At 37.5% G+C, this 22838-nt stretch overlaps 3 protein-coding genes across 4 annotated transcripts in view; 1 reads left to right on the forward strand and 2 right to left on the reverse strand.

The window, feature by feature from the left end:
* LOC140543916 (protein bicaudal C homolog 1-like) overlaps positions 1-10037 on the reverse strand; it is a 75044-nt gene extending 65007 nt beyond the window's left edge. The window contains exon 1 of the mRNA XM_072667236.1: positions 9649-10037. Coding sequence (XP_072523337.1) covers positions 9649-9841 — 193 coding nt within the window. The 5' untranslated portion in view covers positions 9842-10037. The remainder of the gene's footprint in view (positions 1-9648) is intronic.
* Positions 10038-11312: 1275 nt separating this feature from the next.
* Positions 11313-18884, forward strand: LOC140543596 (DNA-directed RNA polymerase III subunit RPC4). Its single transcript, XM_072666697.1, has 9 exons — positions 11313-11392; positions 12739-12895; positions 13365-13411; positions 13503-13651; positions 14176-14300; positions 14452-14548; positions 15078-15346; positions 15437-15589; positions 17192-18884. Exons 2-9 carry the CDS (start codon positions 12740-12742, stop codon positions 17342-17344), a joined length of 1149 nt encoding a protein of 382 aa, XP_072522798.1. The 5' UTR covers positions 11313-11392; position 12739; the 3' UTR covers positions 17345-18884.
* tfam (transcription factor A, mitochondrial) lies at positions 13362-22435 on the reverse strand. 2 transcript variants are annotated; one of them, XM_072666699.1, is made up of 8 exons: positions 22176-22435; positions 21345-21472; positions 21127-21197; positions 20679-20828; positions 20447-20542; positions 18207-18263; positions 17832-18126; positions 13362-15281 (listed from the first exon to the last, which is right to left on the reverse strand). In XM_072666699.1, the coding sequence occupies exons 1-7, from the start codon at positions 22253-22255 to the stop codon at positions 17851-17853; spliced, it is 858 nt and encodes a 285-aa protein (XP_072522800.1). In that variant the 5' UTR covers positions 22256-22435; the 3' UTR covers positions 13362-15281; positions 17832-17850. The 2 variants fall into 2 exon arrangements, with proteins under 2 accessions (XP_072522800.1, XP_072522799.1); XM_072666698.1 differs by lacking the exon at positions 13362-15281 and having other exon boundaries at positions 17453-18126.
* Positions 22436-22838: the final 403 nt, after the last annotated feature.

A 22838-nucleotide genomic window follows, 5' to 3' on the forward strand; every position in this document is an offset into this window, starting at 1 on the left:
AAAACTCCAGTGTGAATTCAGAGTTATGCTTGTTAAACACTGCAGTCGAGTTTACCCCCGTTTAGACATCTGCGGTTGTTACGACACTGCTTGGACAGAGTCATGTCAGCACTAGACTAAGCAGTGACTCTATAGGCACAGCAGGGTGATAGCGGTAGTACTGGTAGAACTAGCAATGTTGGAATTTAGACACTACTAATATCCTTATTAGTAATTAGAAATATCACCATTCACACTAGCATTGCTCTAAATGTATCAGATCTGTGGCACACCCGTACGATTTCATTGGTATAATGCTAACTAGCACTTACTAGCTGAAATTCATCATCATGTGCTCTATATTTATGTTTATTCATTTTAATTGCAATATTAGCCAATGCAATACAGATATAGCAGATGGCAGCACAAAAGTCTAGAGAGACTGATTTGGCTGCTACATGAGTGTTAATAATGGATTCTAGTCGAAAGGTTACAATGATGCCATCAGTGATGCCACTAATGTCACATTATAACCTACTTTAAATCATATCCTTAGAGCTGCAGTCTCCATTGTCTACATTTACATTTATGGCATTTAGCAGACTTGTGCTTTACCGTCCCCTCACATATCCATAGCTAGTATAAATACGCTGAAGACCCACCTCTTCCGAAAATACTTGGGCGAATAGTGGAGTGGTCACCTTATTGACTTTTTACACACTTGTTTAGTAGTGTGTAAACTTGGAGGTATCTTTAAATTATTAGTCTATTGAAACTAGCTGAGGTTTTTCTTGGGTAAATAGCAAAGCACTTTTGTAAGTCGCTCTGGATAAGAGCGTCTGCTAAATGCCTTAAATGTAAATGAAATGTAAATGTAAATGTAGAGTCAAACAAATTCAACAGCTTGATACAACCGCTACGCTAAGCCTAAATGTTATAGGAATCAAAGTAGGACATTTAAATGCAATGGCAAGGCAACCAGCATGAATCAGCAACCTCTCCAGCACAGTCATGTCATTTTCCTCCTGCCTCCCAGCTCTTGTTTCAGCAACTGCAGAGTTCGCTTTTAAAAAAAAATCTGAAACTTTAAATTTGACAACATTGTATTTGTTCTAGTAATAAAGTGAACGGAATCGTAAAAGTCACACAGGTTTAATGTTTTGCTGTTTAGATAAGCTTAGCTTACTAAGCTAAAGTTGGATTCGTATTTTATCTTTTCTTATTCGATTCTAAAGTTATGCAGGATGTAACTGTAGCGCTATTTGAGACGGAATAGAAAACTTTAATGAGCCAATTTCAGTCTGGTAAGCTAAACTAAACTATGCCAGGTGTTGTTTTCACAGACAAAGTTTGGTCTGCTGTCGCTGCAGTCAGTGAATGGCCTCAAATGTACACCGGACAAGTTAAAACTTTGCAGAAAGATTCAGTCTGCTTTTACCTTACAGTAAAATATTACACAAAGCAAAATTCTCTATTCTATGCTACTTACTAAGAGACAATGCATTCTAGTGGTGCCATATCATGACAACTATTCTTGAGTGGAAACTCAATGGAAACTGTCGGAAATAACACAACACTCCCAAAGGACATCATTTGGGACACTGACCTGGGCCTGACTTCCCAAAAGAACCACAGTACAAAAACACATTACAGAAAGAACTTTATATTCAACTTCTAACATTTACTATTATAGAAGATACCACTGCTATGGAACTGAGGGCAATGCTTTGTGATCTCTGACAGAAAAGAAAACACTGGCCTCAGGGATAAGAATGTGACATAATGAGTATTTAGAAATTATATGCAGTATGCACCCTTTTAAACTGTATAATTTGGCCAGAATAAATTGGTACTTTTTATAGAAAAAGGGTATATCATGCTTTTTTTTGCCATCTTCATCCTGTTTTACTTCAGGAGTATCACTTAGTGGGCTATAATATGAGTGTGTCAAAATCTTCCCCCCAGGATGCATCGTGCACACACATGCAATGTGCACACAAACATAGTGAGTGAGAGTGTGTGGGTGATGGTTTCCTGGGCATGTGCTAAGACTATTATTTCTTTTCTACAGGGTATTCTGTGACCCAAGCTTGACTGGTAACTCCTTCCCACTCTTTTGTTTCCCTACGGCTCTGACCTGATATTAACCAAACTTTATTGTAATGACAAAGGGCAAATGACATGCTTGGATCTGCTGAAGCTTCTAGCTATCTTTCCAACAATCAGCAGAGAGGCCCCAGTTTAATGGGAAAAGTAATCAAACAGAAAATCAAATCAATTTTGCATTTATTGGGTTGATACAGCCTTGAGAAACTAAGCACTAATTTACTCCTCATTGCCCTGAAATACACTGTACGTACACACACACACACACACACACACACACACACACACACACACACACACACAAATTCAGCTCAATGGAATCTACACATATGGCACAAATTACTAGAAGACATTTTCATGACACTCGATATGTGTTGGGATTTTCTTTTTTTGAGGTTTGAGAACACATCGGTCACATGTAAAAAGGCTAACAGTAGAGTCTGTGTTTTTAATACGACAGCAAAAATAATCAAGTTCATAAGAAACAAGAGAGGAAAAAATAAACCAACTGAAAATGAAATCATTGAATGAAATGCCCAATAGGCTATTCTCCAGTAAGCTACTTGATCCCGTGAAGGTTATTCAGCCATTATTAGGGCTGCTGTCAAGACAACTTTTCTCAACAAGTCCTAGACTACAGTACAGATCTAGTCAAGACAGTCTAAAGCAGGCCAAGGCCAAGTCATGACTGACCAAGCAGTTCTCTCTGAAAGCCTTTTGTACAAAAAGCTAAGGGTGGAAAAAGGATGGCTTCAACAGCAGGATAATGATCTTCTACACACACTTAAATCCACAAATGGACTACCTCAAGAAACGCAAGCTGAAGCCATTGCTCACAGTCCCCCAACCTAAACATCATTACAAATCTGTGGATAGACCTCAGAATAGCTATGAAGCAAGACAGCCAAAGAATCTCACAGGACTAGTAGCCTTCTGCGTGGAAGAATGGGTGAATGTCCTGACCAAGTAGGGTGCCCAACAAACAAACAGTAAAATATGGAACTTAAGGTTTTTTTTTTTGTCACCTTGAATCTTGAATCAATGTAACTTTTTGTCCTATGGTAATCAGGTTATACTTGCTTAGCTATTTACAGCAGCAGATATTTTGACAGGGGGTGCTTAAACTTTTGCATGCCTCTGTATTGAAGTTCTCTATAGACGGTTTAAAAAAATGTCTATCACACATTCCTATGATAAAGTTTTTGATAAAGTTTATTTACATAAATACTGCATTGCATTGATGCTAATAAAGCATCATAAAGTCATATGCAAATATTTGTCATAAATACACCTATGCATTTAAAACTTTACAACTTTTGCATACGAGTGGCTGCACCCCATTTTGTACCTATTACTTTTTTATAAACAAAGGGAAGAAAGCTTGTTTGCAATATTTCTTTACACAAACAAAAACTAAAGCCACCAAAGCATTTCTTAAAATACATCCATTAAAAGAAACTCTGTGGAATTGCTTTGCCATATGGCCTGAGAGTCTCTCCTGGGAATGGCTGTTCTGCTTAACATAAAGGGCAGGTGAATATAGGATAGCAGGGCAGCTGACATACAGGAAACAGATATATATTCTTGACAGTGAAACTCAGCCTCCTAAGCCCAGTTTGTATCGAAAGTTCAGTCTTAGGCTGCAAAAGATCAAGCTCTGATCGGCTTAATGGAAGTTGACCAGGAAAAAAAGAAAAACATTTAAACTGAAGGGAATATGAATGCAGAAACACGGCAGGTGACATTCTGTGCAAGACACTGCACTTTTAAACCCTCGCAACACTACGCCGCTTCTGCACGCCAATTCAAATAAACATGCTTTAAAGCAAAATAATTGCTGCTGCTGTCCGAACTGCAAAAAAAACTGCAAAAAAAAACAAGAACAGGCCTGAATATTGAAGAGTTTTTTTTTGTATCCAGCTCTGAAGAATAAGATGGTGTTGGCACCTGTACTGCTTACACTGTCGTCCTGAAACACTTGAAGAAATAAACCGGCTCCCTGCTCTGTGCTATTAAGCTGATGACCAAGAGTGGCAGCGGTGTGAAGCGAAGAAAGCAACTGTTTTAATAGTTGAGAATGGAAAATCTCTCTTTCACACGCACAAATACACTTGAATATACAGAAATCAAAAGTAAGACATTAATGACTTGTTCTTCCATTAGCTTTTAACGATTAAACACGCCACGTAAAGCCGGAGGCCTTCTAGGTAAAGCTTATAGAGCGACTGGATTGTGCCCCAGCTAATACACTGGTAGGCAAATAAACTAATTAAGTTAACAAATTAAACATAATTGAACACAATTCACATTAAAAACTCTGACAAATGTCAACATTATGTACCCAGTTTCAGTTCTTTCAGCACACAACATTATAAAAGTACAATATTTAATACCAAAGATCTAGCCACAAGCTTTAGTGATAGGCCCTAGCTAATCTTAGCCACTGACGTGCTACACAGATGTAAACAAAGGGTCTGATCTCATGACAGGGTATCCACGTGTTTATGTATATAGCAACGTTTATCACTTCAACAGAAAACATCACTTTGTTTTCACGGCCATTTCTAGTGTGCAATGGTGAACAGCTGCCTAGGATACACATCGTAAAGGTAAATTTGATTTTCAGAGCAATATATATATATATATATATATATATATATATATATATATATATATATATAGATATATATAGATATATAGATATAGATATATATATATATATATATAGTATAGTATGCAAAAGTTTGGGCACCCTTGCCAAAATTTGTTTCTATACTGCAAATAGTTAAACGAAGATGACAATTAATAACCATGCCTCAATTATCAGAAGCCATGGGCTTCTCTAAGCATCTGCCTTGAACTCTGAAAATTAGAATAACTGATGACCACATAGCGAGAGGAGACAAAAACTGAAATGGCGGAGATCAAGTTGAGTTCCAGAAGACTGCTGATAATGAGAGAATTGCTGTTAGGGTTGCATGAAAGCAAATTAAAAACCCCCGTTTGACCTTCAGCAATATTTGGCCTTTCAGGGAAGAGTGATGCTGTATCACCAGAAAAAAAAATCAACAAAACACTGAAACAAGCCTGACACATTTAGGAAACACGTCTTGTAGACTGATGATTTTAAAATAGTTAAAGTTCACTTAAGTTATATTCACAATTCACAACACTACTATTCCAAACAGTGGTGAATCAATCACAATTTGGGCATCTGTTTGCAGGCAGTTGCACAGAGAAATTTTCACTTCACCTCCTTTTGCAAGGAATAAGGGGCAAGAATCCCCCATACAAGAGTTTAAACATTTGGATGGTAATTCTCTATATAAATATATATAACCACTATATAGATTTAATTAAATATAAATGCAAACTCATAAAGAGGGCCGGTTCTGTCCTGGGGTGCTTCTTAGACCCAGTGCAGGTGGTGGGAGATAGGAGGATGACAGCCAAGCTGGCATCCATGCTGGAGAACAGCTCCAACCCCATGCATGAGACTCTGGCAGCACTGGGCAGCTCCTTTAGTGACAGGCTGCTTCATCCCAAGTGTGTGAAGGAGCGGTATCGCAGGTTCTTCCTTCCTGCTGCCGTCGGACTGCACAACCAGCACTGCTCCCAGCGGACTACATACACACACACTTAACTACACACACACACAATGTAAAAATACTATGTGCAATACCCCCCCCCCCTTACATGTGCAATTAAGAGTCATTATTCTTATTCTAAGAGTCAAATTCTTATTTATATTGTGTATATAATGTAAATTATTTATCTACATTTTTGTGTAACTGAGTGTCTTGCTATCCCTTTCTGCTATGACACTGAGAATTTCCCCACTGTGGGAGTAATAAAGGATTATCTTATCTTATCTTATAGAACCTTAGAGTGTAGTATGTTTCCATTATAAAGCCTATTTAAATTTTAAGCCCTTTAAAAACAGTTGTAAAAAAGGAAATGAGCCTTTCCATACATCTATACCAATATCTTGACAAGACATTTGCACCAGAGAAAGGTCCTAATAAGAAGTTGAACATCAAATTCATGGTGTGCTTTTAAACTGCAGAATTGTTCACAGCAAGACTCAAGACTTACAATGACTGTCTTTATAAATTGAACAAATTCCACATAAGGAAAGAGTAGTGCCAAAATCTTTGTGAAAACTGTGTGGGTTTTGAGAATAAAATTTTGGTGAATAAGGCCCAATGTTCACATCGGCTGAACCCTAGACTACACTAATATATACTAGACGAAGATCTCCATTACTCTGTGGATGTTGGTGTGGCACATGTCGGGTTGTGAGAATGTGCAACAAGTTTGGATTTCCAGTTTACAACAGCTCCTAAATCTGTCTGATTGAGCAACTAAAAGTCCGTCACATTTGCTTTGGCACAGACGTCTCGTAATTTACTTCCATTCCTCTCCTCTTCTTCTTCCAGCGGCTCTGTAAAGGCATTCCAGCAACAAGCAGCGCAGGAAAACACACACACACAGAGTAGAAGGCCCTCCTGTGTGGCTTGTTGTGATTTTTCTAAATGATCTTCAGTGTAACGATCACCGAGCTGATGATGTGGCCTTCATGCTGCCTTTAAAAGGAAGCCTACAGCTGGTGTGAAGAACTTCTGAAATAGCCATCACATTTCATACAATCGTCATTTTTGACCACATAATCTGATTGGTCAGATTGAGTTGTACTGATGTTGTTCTAACAGTCCTTTGCTTTCACCACACATGGATAATTCCACTGACCACAGATTTTCAGGTGTCTTTCTTTTGCCACATTAGTGGTGAAGGCAACTAAACAAAGCACTGACCACAGCCCAGTAGATCATATATGCCACACACAGTTGTTCTGTTGCTTTTTGTCAGAGCTCAGTTTATGAAACTGACACATTTCTGTCTTCTAGAGGGAACGGCTGCAAATAACAGAACATGTGTGTTTACTGTGTGTAACGTCAATAAAGGGTCATTTAGGAAGTACAGTTACAATAAAAGCTATACTTAAAGTAGCAGAAACTTAATGTAGTAGCACCTCTCAATAAAACTAGAGAAGCAGAAGCAAAGTGAGATGAAACCAAGACATACTTCAAAAAGGATGCCAGGCAGTGATTTTTAATAAACTGCCATCTATTAACAACATTGATCCAAATGACCTCTTAACCAAACAAGCTGTAATACAACCAGTGCTGCCTCCAACCGCATACCTGTTTACAGTAGAAGTGTGCTCACCACTGAAGCATTCTAAAACTAGCCTATAAAAGTCCACATTTCATGGGTGCAGGATGTGTTTGCATTTCGACTGAAGGATGCAACAACACAGTCCAAACAGCAAGGGTGATCAATGAAATCTGTGCTCAGCATAACAGCCTTCATGTGCATCAGATTTTAAGAAAGATGATGCCTGGTTGTGTCAAGTAGCCTGGCAAATCCAAAACAACACATTGATATCTGTTAACGTTAGCTACTTTAGAAGACATGATAGGACTATTTGCCCATGACCACTTAATACCCCCAAAATGATCTTCCATTTTATGTCATCTGTCAATGACTGATTAGTATTTAAACATCTTATAAATGTTATAAATCCCTTAGGGTGAATAGAAGTTAGTGTTAAACTGGTCACTTAAATGAGCCTAATCAATGTCAGTAAAAGTTTATTTTAGTCTGTCTTGTTCTTCCTTGAATATGCAAATAAATACTGTGGAACGAGAACACAACACAAAGCAATCCAGTCTAGCACTAGTACTAAGCGGGTGAAAGGACACTGACCCAGAGTTGGGCAATATGATGATCTTTCATCATTATTGTGACCAATTTTACTATTGTAATAAACACCATTTGACCAACTGCAGGTTTAATTACAAAAGTGCAATTAGTTCAGTTTTACTGGATGTAGAACAGAGCTTTTTTTCATCATTTTTGTTTGACTGAGTCAGTGATGAGACGTATTGTACAAATGCTTTAGAAAACCACTCACCCCTAACAGACACACATAAGGGGGCATTCAGATGTATCCTACACATCAGAGGTGAGGAACAGAGCCCCTGCCTTCCCTGCTTTTACACACCAACTTAACTTGGCAATTAATGGGTTAAATCACTTAAAATCAGGTGGGTTTGAGCAGGAAAACCACAAAACTCTGCTGGAATGCAGTCCTTTAGGGCTAAAGTTCCCCACCCCTGCTATACATTAGCACTGGTTATAAAACCCCACTTAAACCAACCTCTGAAGTATTACTTTCTAGTTACAGGAGGAGACATAATTTTGCACTTTCTAATTTACAAATCATTTCTGATTCTTTTTTTTTTTAACCTTTTTTATGTTTTTATGTGTAATTTGCAGTTCACTTAAACTAGCTTGTGTCTTTGCCCAACAGCATTGAACACAGAAAACAGCAAAGAAAGCAAAACTACTGTAAAACACACTGCTTTTGTCTCATGGGCTGTGTGTTTCAACACTGACTCCTACTGGTCGAGTTCACTGCGAGTTAAATGGCCAAATCTGACCAAACGCCCTGCGGACAACACGCCTCAGATCAAACAGATGCACACATGGCCTCTTGAAATGAGTCTTAAACAGTAAAACAGGCAAAGACATGGTCTACAGACTGAGGATCGTAAAGCAGTTTATTCGCATTGTACTTAATTACTCTGGACTTAGAAAAAACACTGGATGAATGTATGGAGTGTTTCTGGGACCTTAAAAGGTATAAAGTCTAGGAGGTGGTTAAGAAACACGCACCCAAGTGAGCTTAAGAATTTAAAATATGAGGAAATATTAATTAACATATTCACATTCAACTGTTTGTGTAAGATAATATGGGTCATACAAGTGTCTCAACAATTCAAAACTAACGAGGCAAACTTTGGACAATAAACACGTCTTGTCCGAGTGGCAAATTTAGGGAAAATCCGCTATAAAAGGACAATAGGAAACAGAGCACATGCGTGAAGGATCAGTTTGGGATTTGATCGGAAAAACTCACTGTTGACTCACTGTTCTTGCTGAGGGGTCTTTAACTTTATACAGGAGATGAACTAATACACTAATACTATTAACCTAATATACTACCACTACTTCTAATATTAAGTTATTATGAGTAATAATACAAATAATAAAGCAGTCCGCTTAATAAAAAACTCAGACAAAAGTAACGTTCCTCCCAAAACGTAGCTAGTAGCTAGAGTTACATCCAGCATCTGTCCGCACAGGCAATGTAGCCCGTTAGGCTCTTTCTGAGATACTTTCGGTGAGTCTGAAATAAAATACTAAAGCTCGAAACTGAACAGTATAACAGGAAAAATAAAGGGATTAAAAGATAAAAGATGCAAATGGATTCAGGAGCAAAATGTGAAGGATTCCTCTTTACACGTTTTCTTAAGCAGAAATAACAGTGTTAAGACAATTATCTACCTTGAAAGTTCAAATGTCTTCAGTAGCTACATATACCTGCTATAACATTAGCTTAGCTCCAGTTCTCCCTCTCTATGAAAGAGCAAACTTTCTGAAGTTTTTCTGGTGAAGATTTTTAAAGCTTTTGGTAGAACAAAAACTTTCAGCTACCTAGTAACATGACCTCCAGTTTCTTGCGGTCCACTCTGAACCTCTCCTCCGTCCACTCAGGGTCAGCTGGTGCTGGAGCTCCACCGGAGTCCTCGGAGCCAGGCGGTGGGGAATCCGCGCTGCGCTCGCTGCTGTTGGAGCCCGGGTCCGAGTGCTGCATGTAACCGCTTAAAGAGTCGTGTTGAGCGGCCATGGCTTCACAGAGTTACCGCTGAGTCTCACACACACGCGCACACGCACACCTTCTCACATACACACACACACAAAAAAGTGTGTTCAGGCGTAACTCCTACACGGACACATTCCCGTTGACTTTCCAATCTGACAGGAGCGAGAAAAAGAAAAGGCGCCGAGGCATTGCAGCCCACACTTCACCGAAAAGCCCTGCTCCAACACTGCTCGCGCAGGGGGAGCATGAGGTTTGTCCCTCCTCTCTCTCCACCCGTATTCCGGACGAGCCCCGCCCCCTCGCTAATACGCTATTTCAGAACGCGATGCCCCGCCCTCTCTAGGAATACGATTAGTGAGGAGCGCGCGCTGAGAAAATCTAGCAAACCGCAGCGTAGCGAGGGCGGGATTTTAATAAAAAACGGTGGAGAAAAAATACACCGCATATAGATGCTGTTTATAACACTCCGCCTCCCTTTTAATGAATTTATTAATCAGCATTTTCACAGAATGTTAGAAGTTTGCGGTACATAACAGACGGACAGACTGAATTGTTTTTTCAGCCATGAACGAACCAAATAACCATTAAAGACTTTTTAAAACTACATAAGGTTAAAGAAAAATACGGCTGCAAAGACTACATTACTACATTAACCCAATTTCAAATGTGATATAAATGAATATATAGATAAATAAATGAAAAAATAAATATATACATAAATAAATAAAGTCTTACATAAAAAAAATATTTTTTTTTAGAATAGAATAGAATATCCTTGAATTCTACAGCCCCTGCTTGGGTTCTACAAATAAATATTATTTTAATAAAATGTACATGATCTGCAATAATGTAATTCATTAATGCAATAAGTATATAATAGAAGCAAGCGCACAATTAGAGAAGAGTGGGTAAATACTGCCACCTGTCGGTGCCCTACGATAAAACTCCTTACTGTTCACGCTCCTTATCACTGCTTTGAGATTTGTTTGACTGCCACACGGAGTCTGTTAAAGAGGCTTTTAAATACTTCATATTTTCATTTATCTTTATAAAATGTGTAGTTGACGAAAATGCACCAGGGACACTAACGCTTTGCCTTTGGAATATATTCAGGGCTAGACCTCGTATGGTGTTTATTAAAGTGTTAAGTGTTTATTAAAAAGTGAACGATTGAAACATTTAACTTGGAAGAGTTTTGTAGGAAATCTTACTACCATATAAATCATTATTACTAAGCATGTTTATATACTAGTAAAATGCTCTGAACATTACGTTTTCATTTTAAGCAAGTTAGCTATATTTTTTCCGCGCTGATAGGCCTATAGCTAGTCTAATGTGACAGAATTATTGCCCACTCAGTTTTCTTATAATTATTCACACCTCCAGCGTAGAGACTCGGTTCAACACGTTCAGCTGGAAACCTGCTTTGTTTATATTTGGGTGACGCTCGTTCTTCAGTCCCGCTTCGTGACGCAGCAGCCAATGAAAACCTCAACCTCAATCACGTGGCTGGGTCTGGGTCTGGGTATGGGGAAGCTGATAGACCAACTGTAAGATACATGCTATCAAAGAGAGGTACGTATTTTAATGTGATGATTTGTATTGCATTATTAATTATGATAGGTATGCTTCTATATCTCAGTTTTCTTTATTCGAATGTGAAACGGTGCAGAGGTTCAGCTCCAGTGTTGTTTATATAGTCTGTGTAGCCTTCTGCTATCTAACAAGATGGAGGCAAGTGTGTATAGAATACCTGAACCTGCTCAGCCCTGCAGAGATACCAAAACAAACAAACAAAAAAATGCTTTAAAAAAAATAAAACGTTTTATAGTATTTACAATTCAATATTAATCATCTACAGGTTTCTTTGTTCAGAGTTCGGTTCTTATCTTAATGAAAACGATCCATAGCAACTACAAAATGTTTAATTCATAAGAATATTGTAGTTAAACCAGACTTTTATTTAATACATGGCAGTAAATATTATAAATTACTAAAATACAGCACTATAGAAAAAAGTATACAAAATAATGTGCAAACATGGCATATTATTGAAAAGGTATGATACTGCACTATCAACCTATTGTAGTAGTTAATATAAAAGGTAAAGGTGCACGTATTTGTCACTGTACAGCGAAATGTGTCCTCCGCATTTAACCCATCTGTGGTAGTGAACACACACACACACACTAGTGAACTAGGGGCAGTGAGTACACACACACACACCCAGAGCTGCCAACTCCAGTGCCCAGGGAGCAGAGAGGGTAAAGGGCCTTGCTCAAGGGCCCAACAGTGGCAGCTTGCCGAGCCCGGGAATCGAACCCACAACCTTGTTATCGATAGCCCGGCACTCTAACCGCTGAGCCACCACTGCCTAGAAGAAACATTTCCATAGTTTTTGTTTGTAAGGTTATTTATCCAGGGAGACAGAGAAGGAAGACACAGTTAGAGCAGAGATCCAATCTTACTGCACATTTATTGAAAAGGATAAAGAACAGCAGGAACTTGAGACGAATCCAGTAGTTCACTTAAGTCTCACGCCTTAATAAACATGTTATTATTATGGCTTGTTGTCAGTCGATGTTAAAAAAGAAGACAGGTAATGAAAAGCTTTATTAATATTCTGGCTTTCTAAACCTTGTTCTAACAATCATCAGCCATGGATTTCTCTAACCGGCTGCCTAGCACCTGGCTGCCTATTTCTCTTTTTTTGTATAGTTTTTTAATTGATACCTTTTACCCTTTTCTTTTTGCCTTACATTTAATGTCTGCGTAATGCTAACGTCGGCAGGTCATTTGAAGGTAGGCGGTTAGATAGTAGTTTACTGTTACTTATAGTCAAATTCAAATTAAAATCAATAATTTTCTTAATTTAACAATCCTTGTATTCAACACTTTATTGATTGATGCTTCTTTTACAGGATGGCAGAGCCCAGTGAGGGCAGCCAGACAGGACCTTTGCGACCGCCATTTGCATTGGGAAGAGGACTACCAGGACGGCCATTACTGAACCCTCCACCTCCAGGCAGACTCACATCTCTGCGCTCTAGAGATCTAACGCTCGGCGGATATAAAAAGGTTACCTCCCTCATGCTAAAATAACATGTTTTATACAGATTAACTTTATATACAATTCCTGTTGGTTCATTTTGGCCTTAATTGACCAACTTGCCCGAAACATTCCGCTTCATGAAATTCCCTGCAACTAATACTGTGGTATTCTGGTTGTCAGTTCTGTTAGTTTTACCATGTAAAACATCTATCAGACTACATTCTGAGCTGAAGGTATATTGCTGATAATGGGGTCTTTGACTTAGTGAATAGTGGAACTCTATAAAGAACCACCTACATGAGTTTTTCCTTTTTTGAATGCCACGACCCAACAGAAGTTCCTTTTTGTTTGCAGATTGACTGCAAGCGTTAAGACGTTCTTTTGAGTTGACATGGTTCTTTATAGATCCATTGCGTTTACCAAAGAACTAATTTAGGAGTATACATACACTGTACACATAGACTTAAACATTTTTGTTTCCCCCCCCCCCAACAGAAAACATTTGTACCGAACGTTCATTCTATTCGCAAAAGCAAAGATGAGTAAGTAAGCTGGAGTAACATTTCAGTTATAATATGAACAACCTATGTTGTTGATTTCATTTAGTGCTTTGAATGCCTTTATTTCACGAAGGTTAAAGGAAGAGGCCCGCACTGCGCCGAAGAAGGAGAGAAGAGAAAGAGAAGACAGGCAGAGAGAACGGAAGCGAAGAGAAAGACCGCAAACTATTCAGTCACACTCCATTTTTGAGCAAGGTCCTGCGGACACCATCAGGAAAATAGGTAATTAATGAATTAAAGAATAAGTCACATTTTATATGCTCTGAATAACAGCATGTATTGTAGAGTACTTTGAAAAACATGGGAACATGTCATTAAAACAGCTTTTCTGGACAGTAAACATTTATTGCCTCGCACAGCTTTAAGTTACAACATTGGAATAACTACAAATACAACAAATACACAAACATATCAGTATTCTGCACTTCAGTGTGTTTAACTGTTTCCAAATCTCCTCACGAGGAAGCTCTATTTTTAAGACATTTTGAAGACATTTTACTGTATTAATGTTTGTTTTCATTCACACTGATGTTGTATAGTTTTTCTACAAACACAAGCACACTTTATGCTAGATAAATGATTTATACAAGATGTTTATGTGCCCAAGAGTATGCATATTCTATCCTCATTTTGTTTTTGCAGGAGAGTGAACTTACTGTTCAACCATAAAATTGACTTTGTAGTAATGATTCATTGTGAATTAAAACCAAATTTAAAATGATAAATGTTAATATTTTGCTTTGCAGGAAGCTGGGGGGGCACAAATCTGAGCGACTCTGATCCTGCACTTGTTACCAAGTGTATTAAAAAGGAGAGGAATGTTCCTGAGGATGGCGACAATAAAATTTTAGAAAAGCTTCAGCGAGATGATGCAAGTCACAATATTACAGTGCTATGCCCCCTGCAAAATATGCTTCTTTTATGCCTATACTGTTGTTATAAACTAATTAAGATCCATCAACATGAAATGTTGTTTTCAATAATCAGCATTTACTGACTAATTTGTTTTTATGACTTTGTAGTTCTTAGATGATCCTGGCCTGAAAAATGACCCCAAGCAAAGACCGATAAAGCTTCCACTCCATCAGTCATGCAACTTTGCAGAGACAGCTACTTTACGTAAGTTGCACTTTGTTTGCACCAAAACTATCAGAGGAATAGATTGATTTCATCCAGGTTATGGACTAGGTATTCATTTAATACTTTACCAGACAAAACCTAAATAAAAGAAAAATGAAACATGAATGTTTAATTGTAAAAAGTGACAGTAATTAATGTTTTTATTAAAAATGGACTTTATCCAGACAGTTCTAATTCTTCATTTTTTTGGTTTTTACACATTCTGACCAATTATATATATATGAAAAACAAAATAACACTTTACATATGTGACTTTAATTTTGTATCACATTTGAAATTATTGCTCACAGCAGGGCTTTGACTGAAATCCATGCCTTCTCCCTCAATATACGGAGGGACTATTATGCTTTTGAAATGTTGTTTGTGAACAAACAAATGTGTCAGATTTTTCCACAGTAATTGAAAGTAATTTGTATTTTTAGTCATCATTGATTACAGTATGAAATATTATTGAATATTCAGTATTTCATTGCCATTTTAAAAAGAAGCCAGTTTTTTTGTTTTTCAGTAAAAGAGGAGCCATCTCCTCATACTTCTTTGAAGTCAACAACTACGCAGCCAAGGGTTCTGCCGCAATCAAGCAAAACTTGCACAGGTGATCAACCTTCCACTGTTGGAGATCTTTTCCAGCACTTAAGTGTATCAGACAAGGAGGAGCTCCTATTCATCCAGCTTCCTGATACCATACCTGGCCCCTTGAAAGCCAGTAGTTCTGAAAAATCATCAAAAAAAGAAGGCAAAGCTGAAGACAAGCATGCATCTCACGCCAAAGCACAGGTGAGTCATACCTTTAGCCTGATAAAATACAGTATTAATGACTTCCATCTGCACTTCACACATGAACATTTTGAAACTGCTGTGCTTCAGGATCCTGTGGAGAAGGAGGCTGCGCCTGTACTCTCAGACTTCTCGGAAGGACTGATAGGAAGGCTGCAGATCAGGAAATCTGGCAAAGTACAGCTCGTTATGGGGGATGTTACTTTGGATGTCTCAGAAGGAGCAGCCTTTTCTTTTCTACAGGTAAGTCTACAATTATTAGTGCTTCCCCCTGATCAAGACAAACAATGAGAGCTAGACTAAACTGTGAGGTCACGGGTAGGGTGACGAAAGTGACCACACTGTTTAAAAAAAACATTTAGCCACAAATGTAGCTAATCAGCCAATACGTTTGGTTTCTAAGGACCAAGCCTTTTTTGTCCATCTTTATAGATGACAGCAGTCAGCATCACAAAATACATTTGCAAGTCTATTTGCGACTGTTTAACACAGAGTTTGCTTTTGGATTAATGGCCAAACCTTTGTACACTGGATTTGTCACTAAACCCAAAACAGTTGCTGTTATAATGTAGTTATATATATATGGGGCTATACAACAGAGGTGATATGGGGACAGTGTAAGTTAAAAAAGGAATCCCACTGGTTGTTTTTTAATTCAAAAGTAATTCACAGTGGTTTGATGTTGAAACATTTCACTGTAGAGGAACATACCAACTGCTTTCATTACAGTGGTAGTGACAATATCAGGGGTCACAATATATACCATTAGAATTTTGTTTTGTTTTTTATTATTTGCTATTCAAAACCACCAGTGAACCTGTGTACGTTGATGATATGTTGATGATATTACATATGAAAATGGTATATTGTCTTGTGCCAAGGTTTGGACAGTTGTCCAATTTCTAGTTGTAATTAGAAACTGGTAGTTGAAGCAAATTTCCAAACATTATACATTCTCTCTGACTTCCCAAACCTTGGCCTAACACTCAGCTACTGTGGACTGAGTGGGCAAGGAACCATCTATTGATCTAAAAATGAAAGTAATCAATGCCCACAAGTGAGTGAAAAGTTCTAAGAAGACAGCTATGCTCAGCTTACAGTTTTTACATTGCAAAATGTTAAACATAAGGAGTTTAGGGAACTGTAGAGGTCAAGCTGCATAGAATCCATACGTAGCTTGTTTGCTGGTAAGATTAAAACCCCCATATGTCTGCCAAGAACAGTCATGACAGTTTAGCATCTAGAGAATAGTGACCCTTTATACTGTGCAGTGCTACTTGCACAAACAAACAAATAAACTTTTATTGAAATGTGGGATTTGTGTTTATATCCAATGGCATTGCCAATAATGCACCAGTGGAGGGAAGAATGGATTCCACAAAATACCAGCAAATCCTGGATGCAAATGTCAAGCCATCTGTGGAAAGGCTGAAACAGGGATGACTTCTAAAACAGGATAATGAATTCAAATATCAATCAAACCCACAATGAAGAAATACAAACTGAAGGTTGGCCCTTACTGGTGTCTAACACAAATGGTGACCATGGTGGTCTTTTTCCCCTGACCTAAACATTTTCTGGTATATATCAGAATAGAGGCATTCTGCAGAAAGGGGGTGGGGTCTTTTAGAACATTTATATAAAATAATCTATAATACCAATATACTTAATAAGCCTAATGTTTCTGCTGCCACAATAAAGAAACAAAGTTCATTTAAGACTAAATAGTGAATCAACTAACGTTTGGAGTGAGGGGGCCCAGCTCAAATGTTAAATGTTTAATTACTGTTGTGGAATCATTTAATCTGAATATTTGAATGTGTGCATTTGTTTGTTCTTTCCCAGCAATTAGTGTCTGTGCGTCTCACGGAGGGTCTAACTGGAGACATGACCGTGCTTGGTAACGTCACACACAAGTTGGTGTGCTCCCCTGACTTCGAGGCTCTTCTACAGGGGGTCAAAACTCCCTCAAACACATATTCACTTTCCAAGTATTAGCTTTATTAGTTCATATTTGTCCAAGTGTAAATATTTTCATTAGCTTACTGTTGTTCAGTGTTTTAATCAAATGTTGTATTGCACTGTATAGATATTACTATGACTGCCTTTGTAGAAAATGTATTTATTGATCAAGTAAAGATATGATAGAAAACAGAGCTCCTCCATGTTTGAGCATGATACACAGGCACTAACGTTCTAAGAAGCAAAAGGAAGATGATAACTGGCTTGACAACACTGTAATACTTGGTATTGTAACTTCATAATGAATGAAAATCTAGTAGTCAGTACAAACATAGTTGGACTTGCACACCATATGTGCAGTGGCTGCTTAAGCAAATCCTTGACCATCCAACTGGCCATTAATGGTCTGTCACAGTTTGAGCGCTTCATGCTAGTTATGCTACAGCTAAGCAGCACAGACAAAATTGTATCCCTTCAAAAACAGTTTTATTCAGGACAGAGGTTGCCTCTTCGGAACACATACCTTCTTGCCAAACAACCATTCACTTTGGCTTACTTCCCGTCTTTTTCACAGCTGACCGGGCAGCTGTGCTGTTCTCCTTGCTTTTTATCTCTGCACTTTTATTTTTCGCACCTTCGGCCTTCAGCACTGTTTTCTGGGACTTCTTTCTGCTACCTTTCTTCACCACCGTCTTCTGCTGTGTCTTCTCTTTCCGTCGAACGAGATCCTCCCTCCCCATTTCGGTCATGTGCTCCTCCCACACTTTTATCTCGTTTTTGTAACGGACTTTGTCGTCCTCTGCAAGCTGTACATAGACCTAAACATAAAAACTTGTGGTCAGATAGGTCATAAACTAGTCCAACTGAAATGAAAACACTGCTGTGAAAAAGAACTTACTTGTTTCTGTGTATCGTGACAACCCCTCCACTCATCCAGCAGAGACTTCATTTTGTCCTGGAAGAAGAAAAATGTTTTATTGATGCACAGTGATACCTGGACCATATGGACAGATAATTGGACTGGTATTAATATTTGACCTATATTCCAAATTGATATTTGGTGACATTTACCATACTATGGAAGCATAGAATTTAAATAATTTCAGTACATTTGTAACCTTACAGAATATTAATGTTACATGTATTGGTATCAGCAGAAACAATGAAAAATATCAGCACTGGTCCATAATTCCTATGTTGGTGCATCTCTCATCAAAAGTCAGAGAGTCAAGAGTCAAATAAACATTCGTTGTTTTATTAACTTATATTAAGGGTTTCAGAATCAGGAGAGACATGAAGAGTATTAGATGGGGGAGTTCTTTCATATAAACACTAGACTTGTTTTATTCTTGAGATATATTATTATATATTATTTGCTTATTATTTCAATGCAAAAAAAACTAAACAAACAAAGGTCACGATACCAAACTTGGCATGACTTTCGATACAATACCTGCCTACATATCTTAATACAGATACTGAAACAATACCACAGCAAAACATCAGGTAAAAGTAAATGGAATGGAAAGTAATGGCATAACAGATTATCAGACATAGAACATACATACATACATACACATATATATATATATATATATATATATATATATATATATATATATATATATACACACATACATATACACACACACATTATATATATATATATATTATATTAATAAACAAAAGTTTAACAATGTGAGGTTTGTTCAGTGTTTGCTCTCAGTTGTAGCAGTAAAACAATTTTAACTTGATAAATCAATTGTAATATTGTCACAGCTGCTGAGTTATATAGAACATGGCTATATCATATTCCCTAAATATATATGCCCTAAACTGCCTCCTGAAAGAAAAAAAAAAAAAACTCCTTTGACTTGAGCTTGGTGTAATTGTTATGGCTATATCATATTTACTAACCTGGCGTTCTTTGAATTCTTTCAACTCTGCCTGCACTACAGAGAGAGGAGGCAAGCACTGGAGTGCTGCATGTGCACACTCTCCCTGTCGCACTCGCTGGAAATACCGCTCTTATTTTAATACATACTAAACAAATGGGGTATTGTACTGCTTTTAATGACGAAGTATGAAGATACTTTTCAGGTATCTTAATTACGTGCAACACTAGTTCTTAGTATTTCTACCTCGAAATCATGCACGATAAAACAGTAATGTCAACATTAAAGAGAAAGATGTTTGCACAATGATTCAAAACTTTGACCTGGTAAAGGACAATCATTGAGGCCGCTGATATTGTAAGAGGCACCAACGTGATTTTCTAAGAAACTTTATTCTTAAATTAAAGCGAAGCATTGTGTGAATCACATGAAAGCAAAGAGCCCTCAATTCCATAGCAAACAAGCAGACTGCCACACAAGCAGCATGTGATTACAAACAGGAGGCAGTGCCACATGAAGACCCTGCAGGTGAAGCAAAACTCAAGCTATCTATGACAGAATACCCACAGCAATGTGTAGGAGCTGTACACAGAAGGTCAAAATTATGTGTTGACTGCGTGGAGTCTAGTCATGGATCAGCAGCCTGATATGCAGTTTGCTTGCATCATTTGGTTAAATAAAATAAAGAAAAGCAACACTTTATCACCAAGTCTTCTTGACATTCTTAATGACCTACTATAACCTAATAATATACACAAAAAAATAAACATTTGTTTATCTTTCTAACAGCTGGTTTACAGAATTCCAGACTTTTTAGTACTACGGGTTTCCAACACAGTCAGTTGTTGGCATTAGTGTACTTAAAACTTTTAATATGGTAAAAATTATTAAAATTTAAAAGCGAATAAATAATACAGCATATTGAATTAGTCTTTGTTGTTGTTTTTAACTTCTTTAAAGTTCTTTTTAAATTGCCCACTGTTACCACTATTTAAAGTAATACACACAACATAGAAATAACTCAATTAAAAGTATTAACTCCTTATTATTGGTTAAGGATAACAGTACCATTTACAATAAACCAATTCTAAAATTTACTGTATACATTCCTCACAAATAATTCTGTTAAGATGAATGAATTAGCAGTAAGGCCCTTAGACTTTTAGAGGTGTACAGAATGCATTGGTCAAGCAGTTTTTTTTGAACAAGCAACTGCCATGTGTAAAATGCAAAAACAGCTTACCGGCATAGTAGTTCCTTTTGCTTCCTCAAAGTGCTCTGCCATGAAAATGTTAAAAGGTGTTCTGGGGCGCTTTGGCTTGCCAAGATTGTTTAATTCCTACAGTAATGAAAGTGACTTTATAAGCATTACAATAAATGGCCACAAAAAATGACATCCTCTGGTGTATACACAGGCATTAACAAGCATTGCAGAATGAACTGACAGCGTAAATACAACGTGGAATGATACACACCCTCTTCTTCCTGATTGCTTCTCTTTTGGCCATCTTTTGTCTTCTCTCCTCTTCCATAGCTGCGATCTCGGCAGGTGTGAACTGCGCTTGGTATTTCTGCAGGTCAACTTCGTACTGCTTTTTAGCTGCTACAGACAACTCTTCAAATGGCTACAAGATGACGGATTGTAAGTACAGTGGATTTGCAGTTTATTCATTCAGAAATAAAATGAAAAAGGCCCCTCTGCAATACAAAGGCTTACTAATAGTCTGCTACTTGCATTTGCCTATGTACTCTTGTAAGCAACAGACAAACACTCTATGCTCTACTGCACAGAAAACGTATTATTTTTCTCCAGCAGTTTAAGACGATAACTTCAGCATAAGGAGATCATTTCTACAGTTCCCAGGCACATTGTGGCTAATATAAAGCAAGCATCCCTTTTCAAAAACACGCACCCAGACTTACACGTTTTTGCTCCGGCGTAAGTGTCCCCCACTGCTGTGCTATCTTTCTGAAAACGTCCACACCTTTGATATCTGAATGGGGAAGTGACAGCACTGTTTGGTTAGGCTATATTACACACAATTAAAGGGGAAATATAAATATATGTTATAAGACTGACCTCCTAATGCAAACACATAGTATTACGCATTGTCGTACCAATAAGCCTCGCCACAGTTTACCTGGATGTTGTCTGACGATAACAGGCTGCTGTTCTTTCACATAATGCAGGTATGAGGAGAGCGGCTTTTTTGGACGACCCCCGACTGAGGTGCTGAAGTTTTTTAACGCTGGAGCAATGCACAAGCACCTGGAAATCAGACATCACGAGACACAATCAAGTCCCCTTCATTTGTCAGTCATTTAAAAGATCTTATTCCTGTTTTCCAAGGTAAACAGATGTAATTTACATAAGGAAAACCTTCATAGCAGAGAAAAAAAATAACACCCATACTCTTTGGGGCATAAGTTATTTATTTTTTTAGTACAAGAATATAGCTCTAAGATATAAGAACAACATTCACAAGCTACATTCTCGGACTAAAAAAATAATAACTAATTATTTTCATCGAGAATGTAGCTTGTGAATGTTGTTCTTATATCTTAGAGCTTAGAACCTTATATCTTAGAGATATAAGGTTCAAAATTCACTACAAAGGAAAAAAAGCCCCAAAGAGTACGAGTGTGTATATATATATATATATATATATATATATATATATATATAAATAATATTCACACACACAATCTTCCACGGCACCTATGTCGTAAAATGCTAGCTACTTATGGTCAAAATGCTCCACTAGTGCTCTTAACAAGGATATATAATCTCTCTTTAGCTCCACTGAGATGAATTTGAAAAATCCGACCATCAAGCTCTATCTTATCCAGAAGAATACTAGCTAGCAGTAAACCACAGTTTACAGGTATATATTTAAGTCTACGCTTCAGCCGATCATACCCGACATACTAGCTATAACTGTCTAAAGCCACATGCTTGTGCTGCCACTTACCTTACAGTAGACGCGGTGGAGAACAGACCAAAAGTCTTCACCAAAACATTACCAATAGACATTAAACTAAACGGAGCCATTGTGCAAACAGAATCCCGTCTCAAGTTAACTCACTGTAAATCCTAAACGACCGGGAAAAAGACAATGCGTAAGAATACAAATAAAAATGTAGAGGTTACTGTAGCTTGACTATATAGCCCCTCGACATTAGGCCGCCCGTCCTATGTACCAGCACGAAAGGCGCCTTCACACCACAGTGCATTGTGGGATAAAAGAAGAAGAAAAAAAAAAAAAAAACACGGATATGCAAGCGGTTTACAAAGTAATCAAATAAAAATAATTGCTAATAAAATTACATAACATTCAATTAAATACATAAAAACAAATTGTTAATTATTACAATTATGAAATAATAATCACATAAAATAAACACATTAATTTAAATGAATTGGTGTATTATTAAAAATATTTTTGTTTTTTACAGTTAAAGTGACATAATGAACTCTAGCTAAGCTAACCAGAATGTATCTCACATTACATGCATCATGTTAGTTAGCTATATGAATTTAGAGAAATGAGTTGGACTGTACGATTATCAGGTTTTATTATTTTTTTATTGTGGGTCTGTGTGCTACTGGTCAGAACAGAAATAAATATATATAA

This window comes from Salminus brasiliensis, chromosome 22 (assembly GCF_030463535.1).
Source record: "Salminus brasiliensis chromosome 22, fSalBra1.hap2, whole genome shotgun sequence".
In the NCBI taxonomy this organism is placed as follows: domain Eukaryota; kingdom Metazoa; phylum Chordata; class Actinopteri; order Characiformes; family Bryconidae; genus Salminus; species Salminus brasiliensis.

Coding starts and splice junctions, on each gene's coding strand:
- LOC140543596 (XM_072666697.1), top strand. CDS start 12,740: ATGGCAGAGCCCAGTGAGGGCAGCCAGACAGGACCTTTGCGACCGCCA. Junction 12,896..13,364: donor CGCTCGGCGGATATAAAAAG/GTTACCTCCCTC, acceptor CCCCCCCAACAG/AAAACATTTGTACCGAACGT. Junction 14,549..15,077: donor TGCAGAGACAGCTACTTTAC/GTAAGTTGCACT, acceptor TTTGTTTTTCAG/TAAAAGAGGAGCCATCTCCT.
- tfam (XM_072666699.1), bottom strand. CDS start 22,255: ATGGCTCCGTTTAGTTTAATGTCTATTGGTAATGTTTTGGTGAAGACT. Junction 21,473..22,175: donor TCCACCGCGTCTACTGTAAG/GTAAGTGGCAGC, acceptor TCTGATTTCCAG/GTGCTTGTGCATTGCTCCAG. Junction 18,264..20,446: donor CAAAAGGAACTACTATGCCG/GTAAGCTGTTTT, acceptor TTCTTCTTCCAG/GACAAAATGAAGTCTCTGCT.